This window comes from Athene cunicularia (assembly GCF_003259725.1).
Source record: "Athene cunicularia isolate RWA chromosome 9 unlocalized genomic scaffold, athCun1 chr9_part1, whole genome shotgun sequence".
NCBI classification, from domain to species: domain Eukaryota; kingdom Metazoa; phylum Chordata; class Aves; order Strigiformes; family Strigidae; genus Athene; species Athene cunicularia.
Window position 1 is genome coordinate 5,858,957 of NW_020799110.1, and position 19,172 is coordinate 5,878,128.

A 19,172-nucleotide genomic window follows, 5' to 3' on the forward strand; every position below is an offset into this window, starting at 1 on the left:
GTCTGGGGCTGTCCCTCAGCTGAACAGTCTGTGATGTGACATGCCAGGGGCTTGGGAACATGCTACAGCCTATTTTGAGACGTTCAGCACCTTTCTTGGCTTCTGTGCTGGGTTTATGTGCTACATTACAAACCTCTTGCTGAATTAGCAAGAAGAAACCTTTCTACCATATGTAGCAAAGAAGCTAGAAAATGACTAAGTGTGTTTTTTATTTAGATAACGGTTGGTACCCGATTTAAAATATATTTATGTGTGTATATAACATACACAGCCAAACATACACAAATACAGATGTATACAGGTCTATATATATATAAAGGTATATACATACCTGCACGCACACAGCCCCCTCAACATGTAGCTGTACTGCTAGCACACACCTGTACGCATGCAGCCTGAGCATTCAGAGGAGGCAGCTGTATGTGCATGTGGAGATACAGCAGAATTGCCCAGAATATTACAATAACGTATGTTTTCGTTTAAAAGCCCACAACGGAGTGAACGCTGAGCCTTTCAGCACCACCAGCTGATTGCTGCGCTGTCGAGTATTGCTGATGCTAGCAAATATTGCCCATGCTATCCAACGCTACTGAGGCTGCCAAATCTCTCAGCCCTCTGGCTTGGCTCACTCCGTACCCATGAACTTTGCACATCTGCAAAAGCTGGTCTGAGCTGGTCTCGCTCAGGCTCGGGCTTTGCTGTCCTTGGTGTTGTCAGCGAGAGGAGCTGCAGGGCCAGGGCAGCCGGTGGCATCGGTAGCAGACATGCCAAAGTCTGAATCAGCCGACAGGGTGATTAATGCTGATTAATGCCATTACCTTCCAGATAAACCCCTGATGGGTCCAGCAGCCAAGTTGGATGATGCTTTCAGTCAGCCGGGCTTCACATGGGCACAAAATGTACTTTCTACAGAGGAAGAGAAAAAAAAAAAAAGAGATGAGTTTAGGACCACTAATCTTTGCACTGGTTTCCTCCAGTAGAGTAAAACTTTAACTGGAGGAGAAAAGTCCATTGCATTAATGCAGGCATTGATTCCACCCACAGCACCTGCATTCCCCTCTCGGGCTGCAAGGGGGAGGGCCCTGAGGCTGAGCTTTTTGAAGTTTTCACCAATATTTGTCCTTCTGTGCTCCTCACATTTGTTTGCTCGCGGTGTGTGGATACCCAGGCATTTACAAGCACCGTTTCTTTGCATTGTGGTTAAATGCCTCCACCCGGGGGGCTGGCAGGATTAGACAATTAACAGGCTGCTCCAGTTTGAATCAGAAAACAAATGAAAGCCCTGACCCAAAATCCCAAACTGAAATCCTCAGGCACTTGAAACCCCTGGTCAGGACCGATGTCCTCCTCTGGGATCTACATCCCGTCGTGGGTGCCTGGCTGAGGGAGGATGATGCTTTTCCCTCCTACTCTTCCCAGCCCATGGAGACAGTTTGAGGGGACGAAGGCCACCAGGAGAGAGCAGAGTGGCCTTTCTGTGGCTTGGAGCCTGTCACGTTCTCCCCACTGCTGCTTACAGAGCGGAACCCTCCCTTAACCCAGGTCCCTGGGGAGGGGGTGCAGAGCGATGGGGCAGCATGGATGAGCTTCAATCGCCTCCCGAGGAGTGGCCCAGCAACTTCCATGGAAACATTGGATTCCAAAGGCTGGAAGCCCCATGGCCACCAGCTTTCCTCAGCCAGATCTGCTGGAAAAAGGCAAGAAGTTGTCCCAGGGCTCTCCTGTCCCTTCCTGGCCCCTCTTACCCTCCCTGCCCGGCTGGATGCCATGAGCTGGTGCCTGGGGCTTCCTCACCTCTTGTGTACAGCCCCCAGCTCCTCCAGAGCCTTTCCCCGGGCACTTTAAGCACATATTTATCTCTCAGTGACATAACAGATTCAAGCCCCCGTGTTTTTCTGAGCAGGGGGTCTGGATGCAGCTGTGCCAATTAGCTCGAAGCTAATCTGCCTCCCACTGCAGTCACTTCCCAAAGGGGCCATCAGGAGCATCACACCCTGACTGTTAGCTTGGAAAACTGAAGCACAACATTCCTACGGGCTAGAGCACTGGGCCCGACTCCACCAGGATGAATGATCAGCCCATCAGATCTCTTGGACGTTTGGCAGCCGGTTGCAGACCGCAGGCCGTAGGGTGCAGCTACCAGCAGAGGCCAGCTCAGCAGCAATACTGACCCATCCCATGGCTGGCGAGCAGTTAAGTGATCTGACCAAGGACACACAGATCAAAGGGAAGGTGGCATCTTCCCTGCGGGGCCAGCCCTGCCATCCTCATCCTCACCGCTGGGACCCCAGGTTTGCCAGCCTGGGGCTTGGTTGTACTTTCTCTTATCCATGTCAGGATGATCTATGAATATGTCTGAGGGTGACAAAAGCCTGAGTGCATGGGACCCTCAGCACCCCATTTACAGCACCCCAGCCACACCTCGTGTGCACCCATGGGAGCTGCGAGTCCCAGCTGCAGCAGCAGCCATGTAACTACCCACCAAGCTGATGCCAGGTGAGCCGCTCAGCTTGTCACCCTGTTCCCACTGATACTGGAAAAAAAAGCGATACACAAAACCACAGGAGGCCTCACAAAAATTTGGGGAAAAAAAAATAAAATGTTTAAAGGTGATGAGAGCATTCGGTCAACTCAGACGCTGCCTTGCACAGACTGTCCCCTTGCACACACGGGGTTTTCCTTGCCAGGGCAAACAGAGCACCTCAGCCAGATAAATTCATCCCAGAGTTATTCAGGGAATGTGGTGTGATGCAGAGGTAAAACATGCAGATGACAAGCGTGGGTCACCACATGTGTGCCTGAGCGCTGCTGTGGGTCCAGGTGACCCCAGAGCGAGGCCATCCCAGGTAAAGCGCTGTAGAAATGCTAATTTCACTATTTCCAGGACAGCAGCACACACCACACCCCCAGAGAGCACTTTGGCTGGTGCTGTAGGGTTTTGTGGCTTTTCTCCAGTGCTCTCAGCAAGAAGCTGCTCCAAACTGCTCTCATATCTTCTCCTCGCCCAAGTGTGAAAAATAGGTAAATGCCAGGAATCCCAAAGAGCACCCAGCCGCTTACCCTGGGCGACGGCACCTTGTAGCATGAATCATGTTTCATGACAGACATCATTTACCACAAAGATGCTCGGGGGGCTGGAGCACCCCCCTGTGAGGACAGGCTGAGAGAGTTGGGGGGTTCAGCTGAAGAAGAGAAGCTCCGGGGAGACCTTAGAGCAGCCTCCTAGGGCTGAGAGGGGCTACAGAAAAGGGGGGAGGGACTCGTCATCAGGGGGTGTAGGGGTAGGATGAGGGATAAAGGTTTTAAACTGACAGAGGGAAGATTTAAACTAGATAAAAGGAAGAAATTCCTCCCTGTGAGGGGGGTGAGGCCCTGGCACAGGCTGCCCAGAGAAGCTGTGGCTGCCCCCTCCCTGGAAGGGCTCAAGGCCAGGTTGGACGGGGCTTTGGGCAACCTGGGCTAGTGGAAGGTGGCCCTGCCTGGGGCAGGGGGGTGGGACTGGATGGGCCTTAAGGTCCCTTCCAACCCCAAACATTCTACTAAAATAAAAAAAAAAAAAAAAAGTAAAGCAACATGTACTAAGTAAAAAAAGTTTCCATTCCACTATTATTTTCAAACAGTAGTGCTTGCATTACTAATGATTTACTTTGGTAATAAAGTGTAAGAGCTATGTGTAATGTTACCATGATGCAGAATTGCCATGCTTATTGTCTACTACATGTTGTATAATTGGTGGTGTTGCTAAATCTAGTAGTAGGTGCTAAAAGCAATGGGTTAAAATGGGCTTTGCTTTTGAATGATTAACCCCGTTGTCACATCAGTGAAAGGAATTTAAAGATTCCGTAAGGACAGCTGGCTGTCTCTGCAGCTGGGGTAATTTGCACACCTGTTTTACTGCCTTTGGGTCATTCAGAGGCAGCTTTGATGGTAAAAAAAAAAAAAAAACCAACAGAAAACAAACAAACAAAAAAGGAAAAATAGGAAGATCCAGACCATAGGGCTGTGGCTCTCCAGGTAAGAGCAGGCTGATGAGAGGCACATCAGAAGTTGGCACAAAAAGTACACGATGTTTGTTCCTTTTTCTCTCTCCATGCACAGCAACACGGGCAGGCAGCAGTACTAGGGCCACCCCCAGGTTAGGGGCGTCAGCCTGACAAAACACATTTGAGAGGAGAATTTGGTGCATTTACAGCACAGCTGTAAAGATACCGCTGTGTTGGCCTTGTACCCTGCCAGCAAAAACTAGTGGCATTAAATCTGGGTAGTTTAACGGGGCCCTTCCCACCTCCCCAGCGCTGAGTGGTGCAGCATCTCCCAGACAAGAAAAATTGGGAAGTAAACCCTGCAAACCTTTCCTTCGGTAGGTCACGACAGCTGCTGGCCCATGCGATGCTCGTGTTGGCCCCAGTTACGTAGAGTCAACGTGCAAATTGTTGCATGAGCAGCAACAGACCTGCACGGGCTCAGGTTGAGACAAGGAATTGCAGCACAGCTTCAACCATTTCCAGCAACCAGCTCAGCTTGAGAGCTGGGGTCAAAGTCACCTTGAACATCCCCTTTCTGTCCCCAAATAGGTAATATGATCAACCCCAAAACCATCCCGCAACAACAAAAATGTCATTGGACAATCATTCTGAAACAGCTTTGAAGCATCTAATTCTCACGAGTAGCTGCTACAGCCTTACCTCTGCGCATCCTTTGCCTTGGGAATGGTACCCAGCATCTCCCCAGCATCTGCAGCGTGCTGGGGGGTAACCACCAGCTGAGCACGGCCTCGCACCAGCTCCCAGGGATTTTCTTTCATTTATCGTGGAGGGTGCGACTTGTCCCTGAAGTTCACACATTTCACAGCAACTCTGTAAATAACTGAATCTGCAACAGGCTCGAGTGACTCCTGCATGCACAGATACTATTCCTCTTTTTCCCCCTGCAGCACTGCTCAGCTGAACAAGTAAGTTTCCTTTCCTGGGTAAAAACTCCCAGAAACAGAGTTTTAAAAGGAGCCCCAGGTTTTAATTCTTCAAACACTAAAATTAAGTAATTTCCGATAACATTGATCAACCACAAGTGTATTTTGCTTGCGACAGAAAACACACACATCAAAGCTAGGAATACTTGGGGGAAAAGCACGTCTTTAGAATAAACACAGGGTGATTTTGTGGAACAGTGCAGGTTTTCAGGTGGTGATGGTCTGTTGAGACATCCCTCAGCCGCTGCTCGCTGCTGGGCAGCATCGCAGGGGACACACCCTGTCCCCCCCACACTCATCCTGCCCCAAACTGCTGCTTTCCTGAGACCCTCCGGGCAAAGGGCATCATGACTCGGAGCCCTGAAAATCCCCTTTACCTCCATGTCCTACTAAAACCCCGGGTTTTATTTACCAAAACATAAAAGGCATGGCTTGATGTTGAAGTTTTGTGTTTTATTGTGGTTGGCACCAGAAATGCATTTGCTCTATGGTATGACCATATACACACTCTGTAGACAAAACTGCATTAATATTGGTTTCCCATGATTTTTGTTTCAAATTACTCTAAAATTTTAAAAAATACATTCACAAACTACCTTATGTTTAAACACGATTCCCTTCTATTTTGTCACTGTACCCGAAAACCCACGATAAAAATAATCATCCAAAGCTGTGTATTCCTCACTGCAAGGGGGGCAAAACCTGCCCCAAACCAGTTATCAGTTTGCAACATAATCAAAAGCTCTGGGCTTTGTTTTATTTATAATTTAACCACAGTGAAAATATAAAGAGCTGGTGGCAATCAGTGCTCGTGATGGGACTTGTGTGGGGTTTTAATTGCAGTATTGTGGTCTTACAGCCATCCCGACACTTTTCTGGGCACTGGGCAGGGGGCACTGGCACCCAGTGGGTGAGGAAGGCACCCACACAAAGCACCCCCGGACACCACGTCCCGGCGGGATCCCACCACTGGCAATCCCTGCCGGTACCGAACCGCGACGCCCTGCCCGCCCTGTCCCTGCCACCCCGCAACGCCTCTTGCCCTCCATAAAGATTCAAGTTTGACCAAGTCCTGTTGATTTAATCATTTTTTAATAAAGCCATCGTTACTGAGTACACCAAGATTGCCAGTTAAGCTCTCTATATGTCGCTGGAGGTAACAGCGCTGTGATCAACAGCGGAACGAAAAAAAAAAAAAAAAAAAAAAAAAAAAGAAACTGAACCAAAAAAAACAAACCCCAAACGAAACGAGGTAGGTTAAAACCAGCAACACAGACCTTGTTATGCGACACCCCAACACCACAGGCGGCCATGCTTGCAGCTACTGAGAAAGAAAACCCCAGATACGCACTGAAAACGGAAATCAACTGAGCAGAGTTTATAAGGACACGATTCAACCTGAACTAAACACACACACACGGTTCGGCACAGATGTTCTCTTTCACTGTATGTTGGGTAATTCCTAGGGAGCGGAGGGGGCGGAAAACGAGTAGAGATTCAGACCCTCGGCCGAAGAAACCACACATATATATATTTTTTTAAGCTCTTTACAAGCCCAATTCAGCAGCGCAGGGGACAGGCAGCTCGTTTCGTGGTCCCCGTCCCCACGCCAGCGCCCAGCTCGGGGTGGGGGGACAAGCACCCACAGCTCCCGATGGCTTTGGCACTGGGGTCCGGCGACCGCGGCATCCCGGGAGCCGTCTGCGGCCGCAAATCCCGCCTCGGGGGCGAGCGCGGGGCTCCTCCGACCGCTCCACCATCCTCTCCTCCGCCGATCCCCCCGTCTCGGAGCCCGCGGCCGAGCCCCGGGGCAGGTGGGCACCTCCCGGAGCAACAACAAATGGCACCTCTGTCCCTAATCAAGACACACCATTATGTGAAGATCCATATAGAAATATGGATTGACAGACTTGACAAAAATGGTAGCTGATTTTTATTAGTCTAAGGCTAGTAGTTTAGCCATTTAAAATCCATTTCCCAAAAGAGGGGAAAAAAACCTATTATTTCTTCTCTTCTTTAAAAATCCGTTAAGCCGTTGCTGCCAAAAGCAACATGTAAATGTTGGTGAAGGCAAAAGATTTCTCAGATTACCCAGCTATATGGTTATGGCCTTCATCACAAAGATAAAAGGTACATTTATTGTGCTGTCTCTCACCAGATTTAATTGGTAACTTTACAACATACTATATATTTGATGCTAGCAGGCAGACAGAATTAAAAACAGACTTTTTGACACTGTTTCTTTCCCCGTTCTTACAAAGTAGGGGACAAAGAAAAAGTAAAATAAAAAAAAAATAAAATAAAGGAAAAACTCATAACCCACTATAACACAGCGTAATCAGAAGACCTCGGGGGGTCCAAGCGCGAAAGTCCATCCCTGCCCGCAGCCCCCGCCCCGGGAGCGTGGGGAGCAGTGTTCTTCGGGAACCTCCGCATCTGCCTCTACAGTGTTAGTCCATGTGTTTAATGTCCTTTAAATTAGAAATAATGCCATGGCGGTGAGTGCCAAGTGCTCCTCTGTTACCAGTTCATCATGGAGTTTCTGTTGAGGGTCATGAAAAACACTTGGCTGCTTCCTCCAGATCTCACCGATGCAAAAAATACCTGTTTGGAAGCAAGAAAAACCTTATTAATGATTTTTATTATTATAAAAAAAGGGCTGTTAATTTTCTCGGTGAGCGAGGAAAGCAAGAGCTGCCCCACACCCTGTGGTTTCCTCTGCCTAAACCTCCCTCTCCCGCCTCCTTTTCTGCAGTTGACAGCAGAAATTTTACACGGACCTGCTGTCTGGTTTTCAGTCTTCATGGAGCTCAGGGGCCAGAGCTAACCCACGCCAAATCTAACCTTATTAGTATACTTACTAGTAAACACAGTATTACTTATTACCACATATTAGTAAACACAGTAATAAAATCTCCCTCGCTATCACTACCAAAGAGAGCAAGGTCTGGAACGCTTTAAAAATACCAAGTTTATCAAATTTTACTGCCAGGGCACCATTTATTATGCAATATTAATAAGACTGCTGTCAGTGGTTTGGATCTTGATAAATATTAACCGTTTGGGTCAACATCTGCCTCAGTGTGAAATGGTTTCCTTTGGAAAACTTAGTCCTAGTATTTCAGCTGTACCTGAAAGTAAAGCTCAGGAAAACTACCTTCCTTCAGTATGCTCAAAGCACAGGGACGTCTCAAGACACTGGATGAAGAACACGATTTTTGGTGCTTCTGTCAGGACCTACCAGCATTTGACCTCAGTGGAAGTCTTAAAAAATAAGTTACAATTTGCAAATATTGAAGGGGACAGTCTAAAGCATCTTCTGTCCTTTTTAAAACCCAAAATTGTTCAATCTTCACATGACTTTCACTGTTGACCATTTCTTCAGAAAGAGAAACATCTGGGTTTAGTATTTCAAACCCACCAGTGATCAGTTGGTTTCAGTATTTTGAAAAGACTGAGGTGTTTTTCCAGTTTTCATAGAAAAGGTAAAAAAAAAAAGGAGTAAACCAGAAAAAATACTCTTAATAAAAACAGTATAAAGCCTGCAGAGTCAAGTACTTAAAAGTTAGGAAAAAAATCAAACTAGGAGATTTTGGGCAACGTAAATTCTCCTTCTGGGGCAGTTTCCCATGATACACTCAACTGCAAGGTTAGGATACATTTTTCCAGCCTAACTCCACTCAACAGGCAGGGCAACGGTCGACTAACGAGCAGCTGTTCAACAAACTGATCGCGGCCTCAAACCTTATTTATTGGATGTTATTAAACCCTGCTCTGGGGACAGAGCCATCAGTTTCTTCATGTGTTTCGTGGTCATGCCTATTACAAAAGAACTCCCTGCTGCATGGTCCTGATTTAGCTTGGTGAAACTTCGTGAGATGAGGCAATACCAACAGCAGAAACGGATCTCAGCATTCAACCATCTCTTCCATATAATTATTCCTTTTCCTCCAGCAGTTCCCTCTTTCCCTGCATCCCTTGCCCACCAGAAAAACCCATGGCAGGAGTCATCTACACAGCAGCCGCACTCGCCACGCAATTCGGGTGACTCTTCAGAGTAGTATTAATCAGTGCTGTCCACAAAAAACATGGGGCTCCATGGAGAAAATCACTTAAGATGCATCAAAACGCATCTAAGAATGCATCAAAATGTTTCTGCACCAGAGCTCAAATCGGGTTCACTTACACATCCTTACTGCTACCATTTCTCAACTTCTGCAGGTTACTTGGCAGCCTCAATAGCTAATGTTTGGATGGCAAAGCCTGGGAGAAAGTCAAGCCAAGTCAACACCCATCTCAGGCAGAGGTGGATGAGTTCTTGCAGATTCCTCCCACCTCAGGCTGAGGTCTGCATCCACTGGAGAGAATTAATTGGGAGTGGGTTTATAGGCACTATTTGTTAAACAGGACCTTCAGATTAATTATTAACCTCCAGATAAACCAGACTTAAAGTCTAAAAGTAGCTTGCAGCTTAAAGCACAAATACCAGCTTTGAAGTGGACTTACCTTATCATTTCTTTCACATAGAAACTTTAACCTTTGAGCTCGCTTGTGCATAAATACTCCATCCAAATGTCCTGTCTCCACTGACCGGATCTCAATAGCTTTCTCTCCCCAGCCCATTATTTGATTGGAATGAATGTAGGCTGTCAAAAGGAAGCGTTTGGTAGGTGTTACAACGTGTGTTGAGCTAAATATTAAGCAACGGGCAGAAAAGCTCTCATCAGCTGTTACTCAAAGCCTACACAGATCAATGGCAGAGCTCTGACTGCCAGAGGCACAGGTGGCCAGGCATGTGCCCACAGGGATAGTAGCCTTTACAGAGCCCTTTTCATCCAGAAATTGCTGAGTAATTTAAACAGTAGTAGTATCACTTCTTCCGATTTCTGCAGGTGAGGAGCTGGGCAGTGGTTTGCCTCCATGGGTCGTGGAGCTGAACAACGGCAGAGCCAGAAGAGCAACCCAAGTGCTCCCAGCTCCGCACCCAGCCCCTCTTCCACTCAACACAGTATCCCCCAGCAGTGCAACAGCTTGCATTACCTTATACTTAATATAAACCAGAGCTCAAATCTTCAAGGAGTCACTTGCTTTTATTACGGAGGACCAAACTGCAGAAATTTAGCAATTGCATCTTTTTTCTGGTTGAGAAAAATCTCCTTTAATAAACGAAAGCCCAAATGACTCCATCTCAGCATTCTCAACTCCTCATCTTACTTGTCACTTGTACTTTAAGCAGGTGAAGAGGAAGGGTTGACCTACCCACAGAAGTAGGCATTTCTCCCCACTGGAGCACCACATCTTTAGTTATCCGTCCATAGGTGTTCACGTATACGCCTTCATCCTCATAGCACACAAGCATCTCCATCCCGTCTGTTTTAGGCAGGATGACAATGGCGTGAGGAGTAATATTGCCCTGAATCTGCAGTTAAAATAAACCCTAAAAGTCAGAATTACATTGAATGGAGGAAGGGGGAGAGGGAGGGGAGCAGAGCCTTGGAAAAACAAAACCCCAAACCAACCCGAGAACAAAACCCTCCCTTCATTCACCAAACATGCATTGACTTTCAGAGATAAGCTGGAAGGGGAATAAACTGTCATGTTTACCCTACCATCAAAGCTGTCTGATATGTTAAGGATAAACAGGTTCAGCAATTATAGAGAGCTCACAACATATACGCCCCCAAGACTGATGGCTGACACTTGGCTGTAACACAAATAAGTGACTGCTGACTTGATGAATCCAGTTCCTATTCAAATTAAGGCAAACAAACCCAGATTTTTACCTGCAGGCCTAGGGAGGAAATACTCCCATTTTTAGCAGTCTCTAGCTCCAAGGGCAGCTACAGTGACCTTCCACCCATGTCTGCCCTTCCAAGACAACTCAAAGCCATCCCAAACTGCCCCAGTATTTCTCCGCACGCTTCGTGCCAGCTCTCGCAGGGTCTGCTGCTCAGATCAGATTCAGAGGTTCCTGGATTTAATTAGTGACACAGTTTCTGCTAGACCAGCTTCTCATGCTGCTTAGGCCAACACCATGGATGGAGCTTAAATAACGCAACAAGAAAATCTATGGTGTTTTGTTGCAGCACTGGTTCTCCCTTGATGGGCCTGAGAGAGGTGCTGTGCTGAGTCCCTGATGTCAGGTGGTTTGAGAGTTTTGGGCAGGAGTTTACTGAGATTTGGGCTACTCCAATCCTGCAACCTTCACCTGGGCAAACTGCGCTGCTTCAGCAGGAACAAGTGTTGGTGAGCACATCTGGGACACCATGCAAGGGGACTGTGTGCTCAGCATCCAGCTCTTGGTGGACCTACGTTCCCCAACAACCTGGTTTCGTGGTACCTTGCCCTACAGAGAGCTCCATTACTGCTCCGTGCAGTGTACAGACTCACTCTCCTTTCTGTGGGACATGGCAAACTTAAACCTGACTGCTTGGGCATGAGGACAGAAAGAGCCTGTGCAAATAATGAACATGAAGTTCACTGAGCTCTCTCTAAGCAAGCATCAGTGAGGATGGCAGTGGAGAATGTCACACCCATGGCAAGATGCCACCTGACTGGTCACCATTTCTGAGCCACTGACCAAACCTTGCTGGTGGCCTGCGTTCCGTCATGCAGCAGCACTGCCCCGTGTACTCACATGAGATGGTATATAGATGTCATAGGAGTTCCCAGAATCTACATCAATCACATGGAAACCAGTGTGTGATCCAAAGATAACCTTGAGTCTCTGACCCTCTTCTACAGTGAGATCCACGAGCAACGGCTTGTGCTGGAGATCTGCAAAAGACTTTTATAATCCCTTCAGTGAGTATCAGAAAACCAGCAAATCCCCATAGCAGCAGCCTGATATGGTTTTGAAATCAGATTTGTTTGACCGTGTTTCTTACTAAATATGTGGTTATTTATATTCCTGTCTGTTCCGGTGTCAGATGCCTCACAGGGTATTACCCGCTTGCTCCAGCCATCCCAGCAGATAAGCACTCACACTTGCCAAGCTCTCTTCCCCCAGGAGCCCGAGGCCAGCCTGAGGATTTGGTCTCTGAAGGAAGGTGACAGCTCAATTTTACATGGGCGCATGTACAGTGAGCACATGGGGACCCCCAAGTGGTAACAAGAACAAAGCCTGCAGAGAGCTGTGACCACCCGCCTCCCCTCTCAGCAGGGATCACCACTCCACTTTGGACAGCCGAAATGAGTCCGTTTAGCAAAGACTTACTTTTCTCTCTTCAATCTAACCTGCTGCATGCAGGCTGGGATCAGCTCCCTGGCAGGGCTTGATCCAGGACAGAGCATCCCTCCGTGCTTTAGGTCCTCAAGAGGAGGGTAAAACACGCACAGGGAGAGAAAAGGGCTCCTGGCTCTCTATGCAAGGACCACTCTGACTCCTGACAGGGAAAATCAGTGGGTGATATTTCCCACTCTCCCAACAGATCCCTGCCTATAAAGGCAAGGAGAGGATGCTCAGCCCTCCCAGACTGAAGAAGCAACACCAGGAGCATGAACCAGGATCCTTAGCAGAGCACAGAGGCTGAATCCCAGGCCATGTTAATGCTGCTGAGCTCTCCATGTCACTGAGCCCATTTATTCTGGCTTCTGTTCAGGAAAAGCAAATGTGATCTAATACTGAATAAGCCCATTTGTGCTGGAAGGATGCAAAATGAGATTACTCAGCATGAACATCTCCAGAAGGCATTGCCCCTTGTGACTTGTCTCTGCCCAGAGCTCAGGATGAAAAGTGCTTTAAAGGACTAAGTACAAAATACCCACTGGCAGGTTACAGAGGAGAAAGGTCTCACTGAAGGAAACTGAGGTAGATGAAAAGGGAGAGAGAAAGAGAGAAAGAGTGGGTCATTCTCCTGGACTTTCTGTCCTGAAACAGAATCCACGTTGCAGAAGGGGAGAGGACCTTGCAAAATAAAAATGGAAAATAATACCAACCTGTTTTCCTAGTGTATGTGAAAAATTAGTCAGAGGTTAAAAAATAAAAAGAACACCACCAAAAAAACCCACCAAAAATGTCAAGTCAATTTTACTCATGGGCATTTGGTCAGCTTTCTGCAAACTTCCATGTCTAGCCTGCCAGCATAAGCTAATTTTAATGCTTAACTGTTAGCCATAAGCAGAATGCGTCCCGTCTCTTCAGCCAGAACGTATCCCATCTCCCGTGCCTGCCAGGCGTCCTGAGGAGCTCAGCTATGTAAACAAGACACTTTTCTGCTCTTTTCTTTCTTAGTACAGAAATCTTTTGCATTTACAATTACAGAGTCTATTATGGTTAAAAGATAAACGTACCTTAAATGCCATAAACTTGTGATATGGTTTCGGAGCCCAGGCGTAGATCTCTACAGCATTCTTTAAGGCAATCACCAAGAACTTGATTCTTTCATATTTCACTAAAATGAAAATAAAACCAATTTAAAAAATATTCACTTTCTTTCCAATGACTGAACAACTCCTCTCCAGGAACAGCTTCTCAGGCTGCCTCTCTGTTGGTTCTCATTTGGCAAAGTGTCCACCTAATACGTATGGATGGATTTCAAATTTATTTGTGACTATGGGCTGCCCATACTTTTAAGAGAAAGTGTCAGGTCAGATTGAAGACTAGAGAACAAAAATTCATCTCTTCAGACATTTTTTTTTCTGGAGAGGCCACTCACCAACTTTGTAGTGGATGCATCCCTCCAGGTCCCCAACTGTGATCCAGCCCTGCTTCTTCTCCACTTCAGGGTCATTGTGTAAAATCCTGTTTCTCAGCCAGGAGAGATAGTACACACGCAGTTTGTTCTTCTTTCCTGTTGGCAAAGGAAACTTCCCTGTCAGAGTAGAGCATGCGTGCATGGGAAATCTTGAGATTTCAGTCCTTATTTTCACTCACAAGGTGATAAAATTAAAGCTTGTTTCATGATGGAATTGAAAATACTCATTTAGTTGTGTTGGTTTATTTTCTCGGGGAAAAAATATATGGAAAGCAGAGCTCAGTCCTCTGTCTCCCAGACCGTGGGTGGGTACTGGAAGAGCTGGGCTCTTGCTTCCCGCAGGCTGGAAATGTTCTTTTTCCTATAAACTGGTGTTCACAGAGAGATGGTCAGGCACAGTGAGGTTATGACCCCATCTCTCTTACAGCTCAGGGCTTACCCAACTACTCAGTTACCTGGTTTCTTTCCTCTCTTCTCCTTCATACAACATCAATTCCACCCTGGAGCCAAGACACGAGCTCCTCGCTCCGTGACAGGCACTGCTGCTTGCTGACAAGCCCGGTGCTGGGCTCTGCAATGCTGAGGGGCTGCCAGATTTCTGCGTGCCTGCTCTTGGACAGCTGCGATCTGGCTACAAACCTCCCTGCTGCTCCAAAGCCCCCGCCACGGGGACAGGACACAGCTCAAACCCAGTCTGGTGGGAGAGGACTCAAACCATAAACCTGGGGCTCCATCTGCTCACGGGTTTCCCCAAGTCCCCGGGGCTTGTTCCCAGCACCGTCTTGGGAGCACTACTCCCCCTTTCATCTTCTACCTGTATTAAACTCTTATTCCTACAGCTGTATCCCCAAACCCACAGGGGAGCTGCAGACCAAGGTAAACAACGAAGCAGCAGTTTTGAAGGGCTCTGTCTGAATGCAGGGAGCAGGAATTTGCAGGTGAATGCCAAGTGAGCCAGTGAGGGCGTTGAACAATGTGAAAGTAAACAGAAGGATGGTATCAAGCAATTTTCCTAACAAGCATTTCTCTTGCTGTCCTCCGTGAACTTTGTGGGACTGGTATCAGCAGGAGAAGGCTCTGCCCTGGCTCTGCCACACGTGTGCTTCACAGGGCTGCTCTGCAGGGAGGATGCTGGGCACTCTCCTGGGAGGCTGGACTATAGAGTTTTTTGCTTTTTTTGCCAGAAATCACCCCATGAGCCTGATTTGAAAGCTCCGGAGCTCCTGGATGAATGCAGGGACAGTGCTAAGCCCGTGGCCCTTATGATGCTTGAGGCACTCCGAGCACAGCCATGGTCTGAGCTGGAGCCCTGAAGCCATGGTTCATGGCTCCCTTGGCTAGAGCCAGACCCAAAAGCAGAGCTCGCTGCCCCCTCAAGCTGTGACACCCTGTCTTGCTGGGGTATCTGCCTGTATCCTGCACCCTCCCCTCCCAGCTAAAGGAGGATGGAGCTTTGCAGATGAAGGGAAGCCAGCAGGTGATGGCAGCAGACATCTCTTGGAGGCATTCTTGCAGATCTAACACCTTTAATTGTGGAATAAACCACTTCCAGCTCCCCTGGGAGCTTCCCTCTGACACCTGTAGGAAGGTTTTGTCTGAGCTGGAACTGCTCGGGGTGTACAGCAGAGAAGGTGAATGATGGGGTGAGAGCATGAGGGGCGTACCTGATATTGTCACGAGGACATTGAGGCCCTCGAGTACGTCCATCTGTTGAAATCGCCGTCTGTTGATGAGGTTGTAGACCTTCCCTTGCCCACTCCGATCCAGCAGCATCAGGCCATTTTCTGTGCCCACCAGCAGATTCACACCTGAAGAGGAGAGGGCAATGGGCACCAGGAGCCACGGCTGCTCCCAAGGACAACACTCGGATGTGCTCAGGGCTTACCCCATAAAGCAGCACAGAGTATCTCCGAGTTGAAGCGCTTCTTGTATTTCCGGATCTCCGGGGTGTCACTGTGGGGACGGATGTTGGTGGGGTTGACGTTCACCACCGAGATCTTCCGAGCTTCATTCAGCTTGGCCTGCTCCTGTCTGAGCAGCTCGCTGGTGAACAGGGCTTGGAAGAAAACACAAGATAGGAAGGTGTGATGGACTAACCCTTCTGTCACCTCTTTTTCAGGATAGGAAGACAAAACCTGGTTTATTTCCTGATGGAGGAGTCATCACTATGTCACAAGCTACTACTTTGAAGAGGGATCGTTAGGATTTACTTGTTGGTTGGAACCAGCCAACACCAAACCCATCAGCAGGTGATATCCCCAGACCTCCAGCCCTGCCTACCGAGCTGGCCAGTACTATTCGCTGCCTGCATGCCCGCATCCAGCCACTGTCAATGATTTCAGAGCAACTGCCAGCTTTTTGAAGAGATTACCACCTCCTGGTTCTGCCAGGAACATTTCTCCTGGCTGCTGCTCCCTGTTTTGCTCTCAGATCTTTCTGGTGGCATTTCGCTGGCGGGGGAGAAGAAGTTGGATGGAAACTGGAGAGCACATGGATGCAGATACGAGCAATGTTTGGACAAGAGTAAGTGAAATATGAAAGAGGTTCAGTGGGGTTATTCGGGCCCCACAACCTGGTTTCCGTAAGACCCTCCCTTCTCAAGCTGGCCACATTGCCTCCTACCAGTAGCAGATGACTCTTCGTCCTCATCTTCATCTTCATCAGTAGGCGAGGTCTGATACACTCTAGTGTCCACAAAGGGGGTGAAAGAGGCTTTGGTGCTACTTCCCATACCATACTGGAAAATAAACAGCAGAGAGCGAGCTCAGAGCCCAGAAATAACACTAATTTTGTGTATGTGTGTATATTTAAGGCTTGCTAATTAGCAGACACAGTGCCTGCCCTTGTGGTGCCCTTTTCGAGCCTTATATGAACATCTGCTCCTCCTCCCCCATAACTAATCAGGAAAAACATTAAATTGGATTTGTGCGTGTCCATGAGCAACAGAAGACGAAGAGGAGCAGGGCCTGGCTCTGCTCTCTTCTCGCAGGCAGAAGCACAGCACAGCCATGAGACCAGTTAGCGGAGAAGCCGCAGGGCCAGAGGCAAAAGTCAGCGCAGGTAAAAAAAACAACCTGTCTGCGTGTAACACACCCGCTTAAAAAGCCTGCCCTGGGGTGTCAGGCAGGTGAGGGTTTGCTTTTCCCACTCGCCCAGGGTGCAGCCAAGGTTGGCAGGATGGGGCTGGGAGCCCTGGCAAGCCCTAGCATGGGGCAGCTGACATGGACCCAGTGATGACCGGGGTAAAAGAGCTGGAAAAGGCGGGGCTGTGGCTTTCCTTGTGCCAAAGCCAAACTCTAAGTAGCACAGTCTGAGTGAAGATTTTCTTTCAACAGGTGGAAATCTATTATAGGACCTGTAAAGCAAAGGCAGCAGAGCTCATACAGCTGTAACACTGCTCTGCTTTCACTGCGTGTTATCTAGGGATTTGCTGGACTAAGCCCAAAACGTTGACACCCCTGGGAAAGCAGAAAAAGCCAGCTCTCTAGCAAAACACCTGTTTTTTCTTCTGCTGGTATTGCTGGTCCTCACACCTACCGCTGAGGCAGGACCCATCAATGCCCCTCAGTATGTCTGGCCACTCTGCATTTGGGAGGACCCGAGGTGCTGGAGGTGGGAAAGGCTGGGGGTGAATTGTGTGGTGCTTTAGGGTGAGATTTTGATCAGGGGGTGTTTGAAAATGCCTCAGGTACTCAGGCCCATCAGAAGATGACATCCCTGACATTGCTCCATCCGCACCGAAGTCTGGTCTTTAGCACACTTTGAGGATGACACGTATGGGTCGCTTGCAATTTCAATGAAATGTTTTAAATTGTCCAGAGCATTACAGAACAGGTCATTTCTAAGGTAAGAGAACTTAACCTGAAGGTATCGCAGGGAATGTCAGAGCCAATGCTTTGCCAAGGCAACGTGCAGAGGAACAAACCGTAACATCACGTTGCTTCCTTTTTAAAGCCATTGCTTTGTTAAGACAGAAAATGAGGCTAAGACCTTCTCCCATGCAAAATCCTTGCCTTGGGAGTCAAAGTGATATGATTTTCCCCTCCTTGTTGAGCAGCTTTTTTCCTACCCCAGTATTTACCCAGGAGATGCTTTACGCATGAGCTCCGTTAAGAGCTGTCACAGCAGCAAAAACCAACTTGCTCTGCAGCAGCATTACCATTCACATTTTTCTTCCTCGGGACATTTTCCTTCCCTGAAATAAATCTTCCTCAGCTTTTACGTCACCAGAGCCCAGGCTGCTCCCTGTGCCAACAACTGCCACGGGGACAAGCTGTGCCATGGGGAACCATCACCCCAATACATCCGTACCGAAACTGGGCTGGGCTCGTACCTGTCCTCCAGTGGGCCACCAAAAGATTTAGGGGCAAAAAAACCATCGAGTGCGTGAGCTCTCTCATGGCTCAGGACTTTCCAAGCATTTTGGGGCTGGCATCCACGGGTGAGCCAGCATCCATGCCCTACGCCTGCCAAAACCACGCTGCGCATCCCGCTTCCCTCCCATATCTCTTCCCTTGACAGTCTGCCTGTTTCCATAGAAACGGGATGAATTTCCAAAAAGTACGTGGTAACTGAGACCTGCGGAAGGAGTTAAACAGCCTGCGGCAGGGAAGGCTGCAGGAACAGATACTGCATTTACATACACAGTGCGGCCGTATCTGTGTGTGCATATAAGATATATGCTTCTTTCATATCCAAGAAATACACAATTTGTTCCCGGTGCTGGATGTCTTATCCATAAAACACAAACAGTTCAAGGAGGAGAAAAATTCAGTATTTACAGGGATGCTTTCCAGCTGAGAGTCAATGCTTTCTGATAACTGAAGTATGAAGAAACCCCTCACCTCAATGCACCGAGCATTTATTTTCTTTGCTCAGATTCAGCTATTCTCCTAAGAAGCTGGCATTTTAATAACTACCAAGTCTGTTATTTAAATATTAAGACCTCATCTTCCTCCAGGTCCTGTTCAATTGCCTGCAAACCTCCGTGGTGGCTTACAGATACAGCATCAAGCTGCAGGGTGAGGCTGTGCTTGCTCCCTTCTTTTTGCTTGCAGCACCATGAGTCACCTGGAAGCCTGTGAACTAAATCCCCAAGTTTCCACTTCCACCCACTCCTGGCTCAGTCAGCCCTAAAAATGCGTTTTTAGAAATGGAAAAGATCTTCTTGGTTGGTATTCTATAAATGAATATATTTAAATCCAATCCTTGCCCGTGTTTAAGCAGTCCCAGGATGACCGTGGAAGGTGTTACTTTCAGCATCAACTCTCTCATCACTGCTTTCAAAGGCAACAAGGAAATGGATAAAATCTTGAGGTCAAGTCACGCACCATCTGTTCTTATGTTTTATCAATGCCCAATTCCAGGCATTTTTTTTTTATACTGCTAGTAAAAGTACACCATAAAATGAGTAAATCATTTCTATGAAAGAGAATACGATGACAGAACTTACGGATGTATAACCAACAAAATGAAAAGAAAAAAAATGAAGTAAAATAGCTTATTTA

At 47.8% G+C, this 19,172-nt stretch overlaps 2 protein-coding genes across 10 annotated transcripts in view; both read right to left on the reverse strand.

Moving 5' to 3' along the window:
• SLC2A2 (solute carrier family 2 member 2) overlaps window positions 1-4,772 on the reverse strand; it is a 14,699-nt gene extending 9,927 nt beyond the window's left edge. The window contains exons 1-2 of the mRNA XM_026855264.1: window positions 4,686-4,772; window positions 819-906 (exon numbers count right to left, since the gene is read on the reverse strand). Coding sequence (XP_026711065.1) covers window positions 819-906; window positions 4,686-4,723 — 126 coding nt within the window. The 5' untranslated portion in view covers window positions 4,724-4,772. The remainder of the gene's footprint in view (window positions 1-818; window positions 907-4,685) is intronic.
• Window positions 4,773-6,044: 1,272 nt separating this feature from the next.
• Window positions 6,045-19,172, reverse strand: part of TNIK (TRAF2 and NCK interacting kinase) — a 134,760-nt gene continuing 121,632 nt past the window's right edge. For all 9 annotated transcript variants that reach the window (XM_026854564.1, XM_026854563.1, XM_026854559.1 and 6 more), the window contains 9 exons: window positions 16,288-16,402; window positions 15,551-15,721; window positions 15,330-15,473; window positions 13,627-13,761; window positions 13,262-13,362; window positions 11,607-11,756; window positions 10,229-10,388; window positions 9,476-9,615; window positions 6,045-7,573 (listed from right to left, as the gene is read on the reverse strand). In XM_026854564.1, the coding sequence (XP_026710365.1) occupies window positions 7,490-7,573; window positions 9,476-9,615; window positions 10,229-10,388; window positions 11,607-11,756; window positions 13,262-13,362; window positions 13,627-13,761; window positions 15,330-15,473; window positions 15,551-15,721; window positions 16,288-16,402 (1,200 nt within the window). In that variant the 3' untranslated portion in view covers window positions 6,045-7,489. The remainder of the gene's footprint in view (window positions 7,574-9,475; window positions 9,616-10,228; window positions 10,389-11,606; window positions 11,757-13,261; window positions 13,363-13,626; window positions 13,762-15,329; window positions 15,474-15,550; window positions 15,722-16,287; window positions 16,403-19,172) is intronic.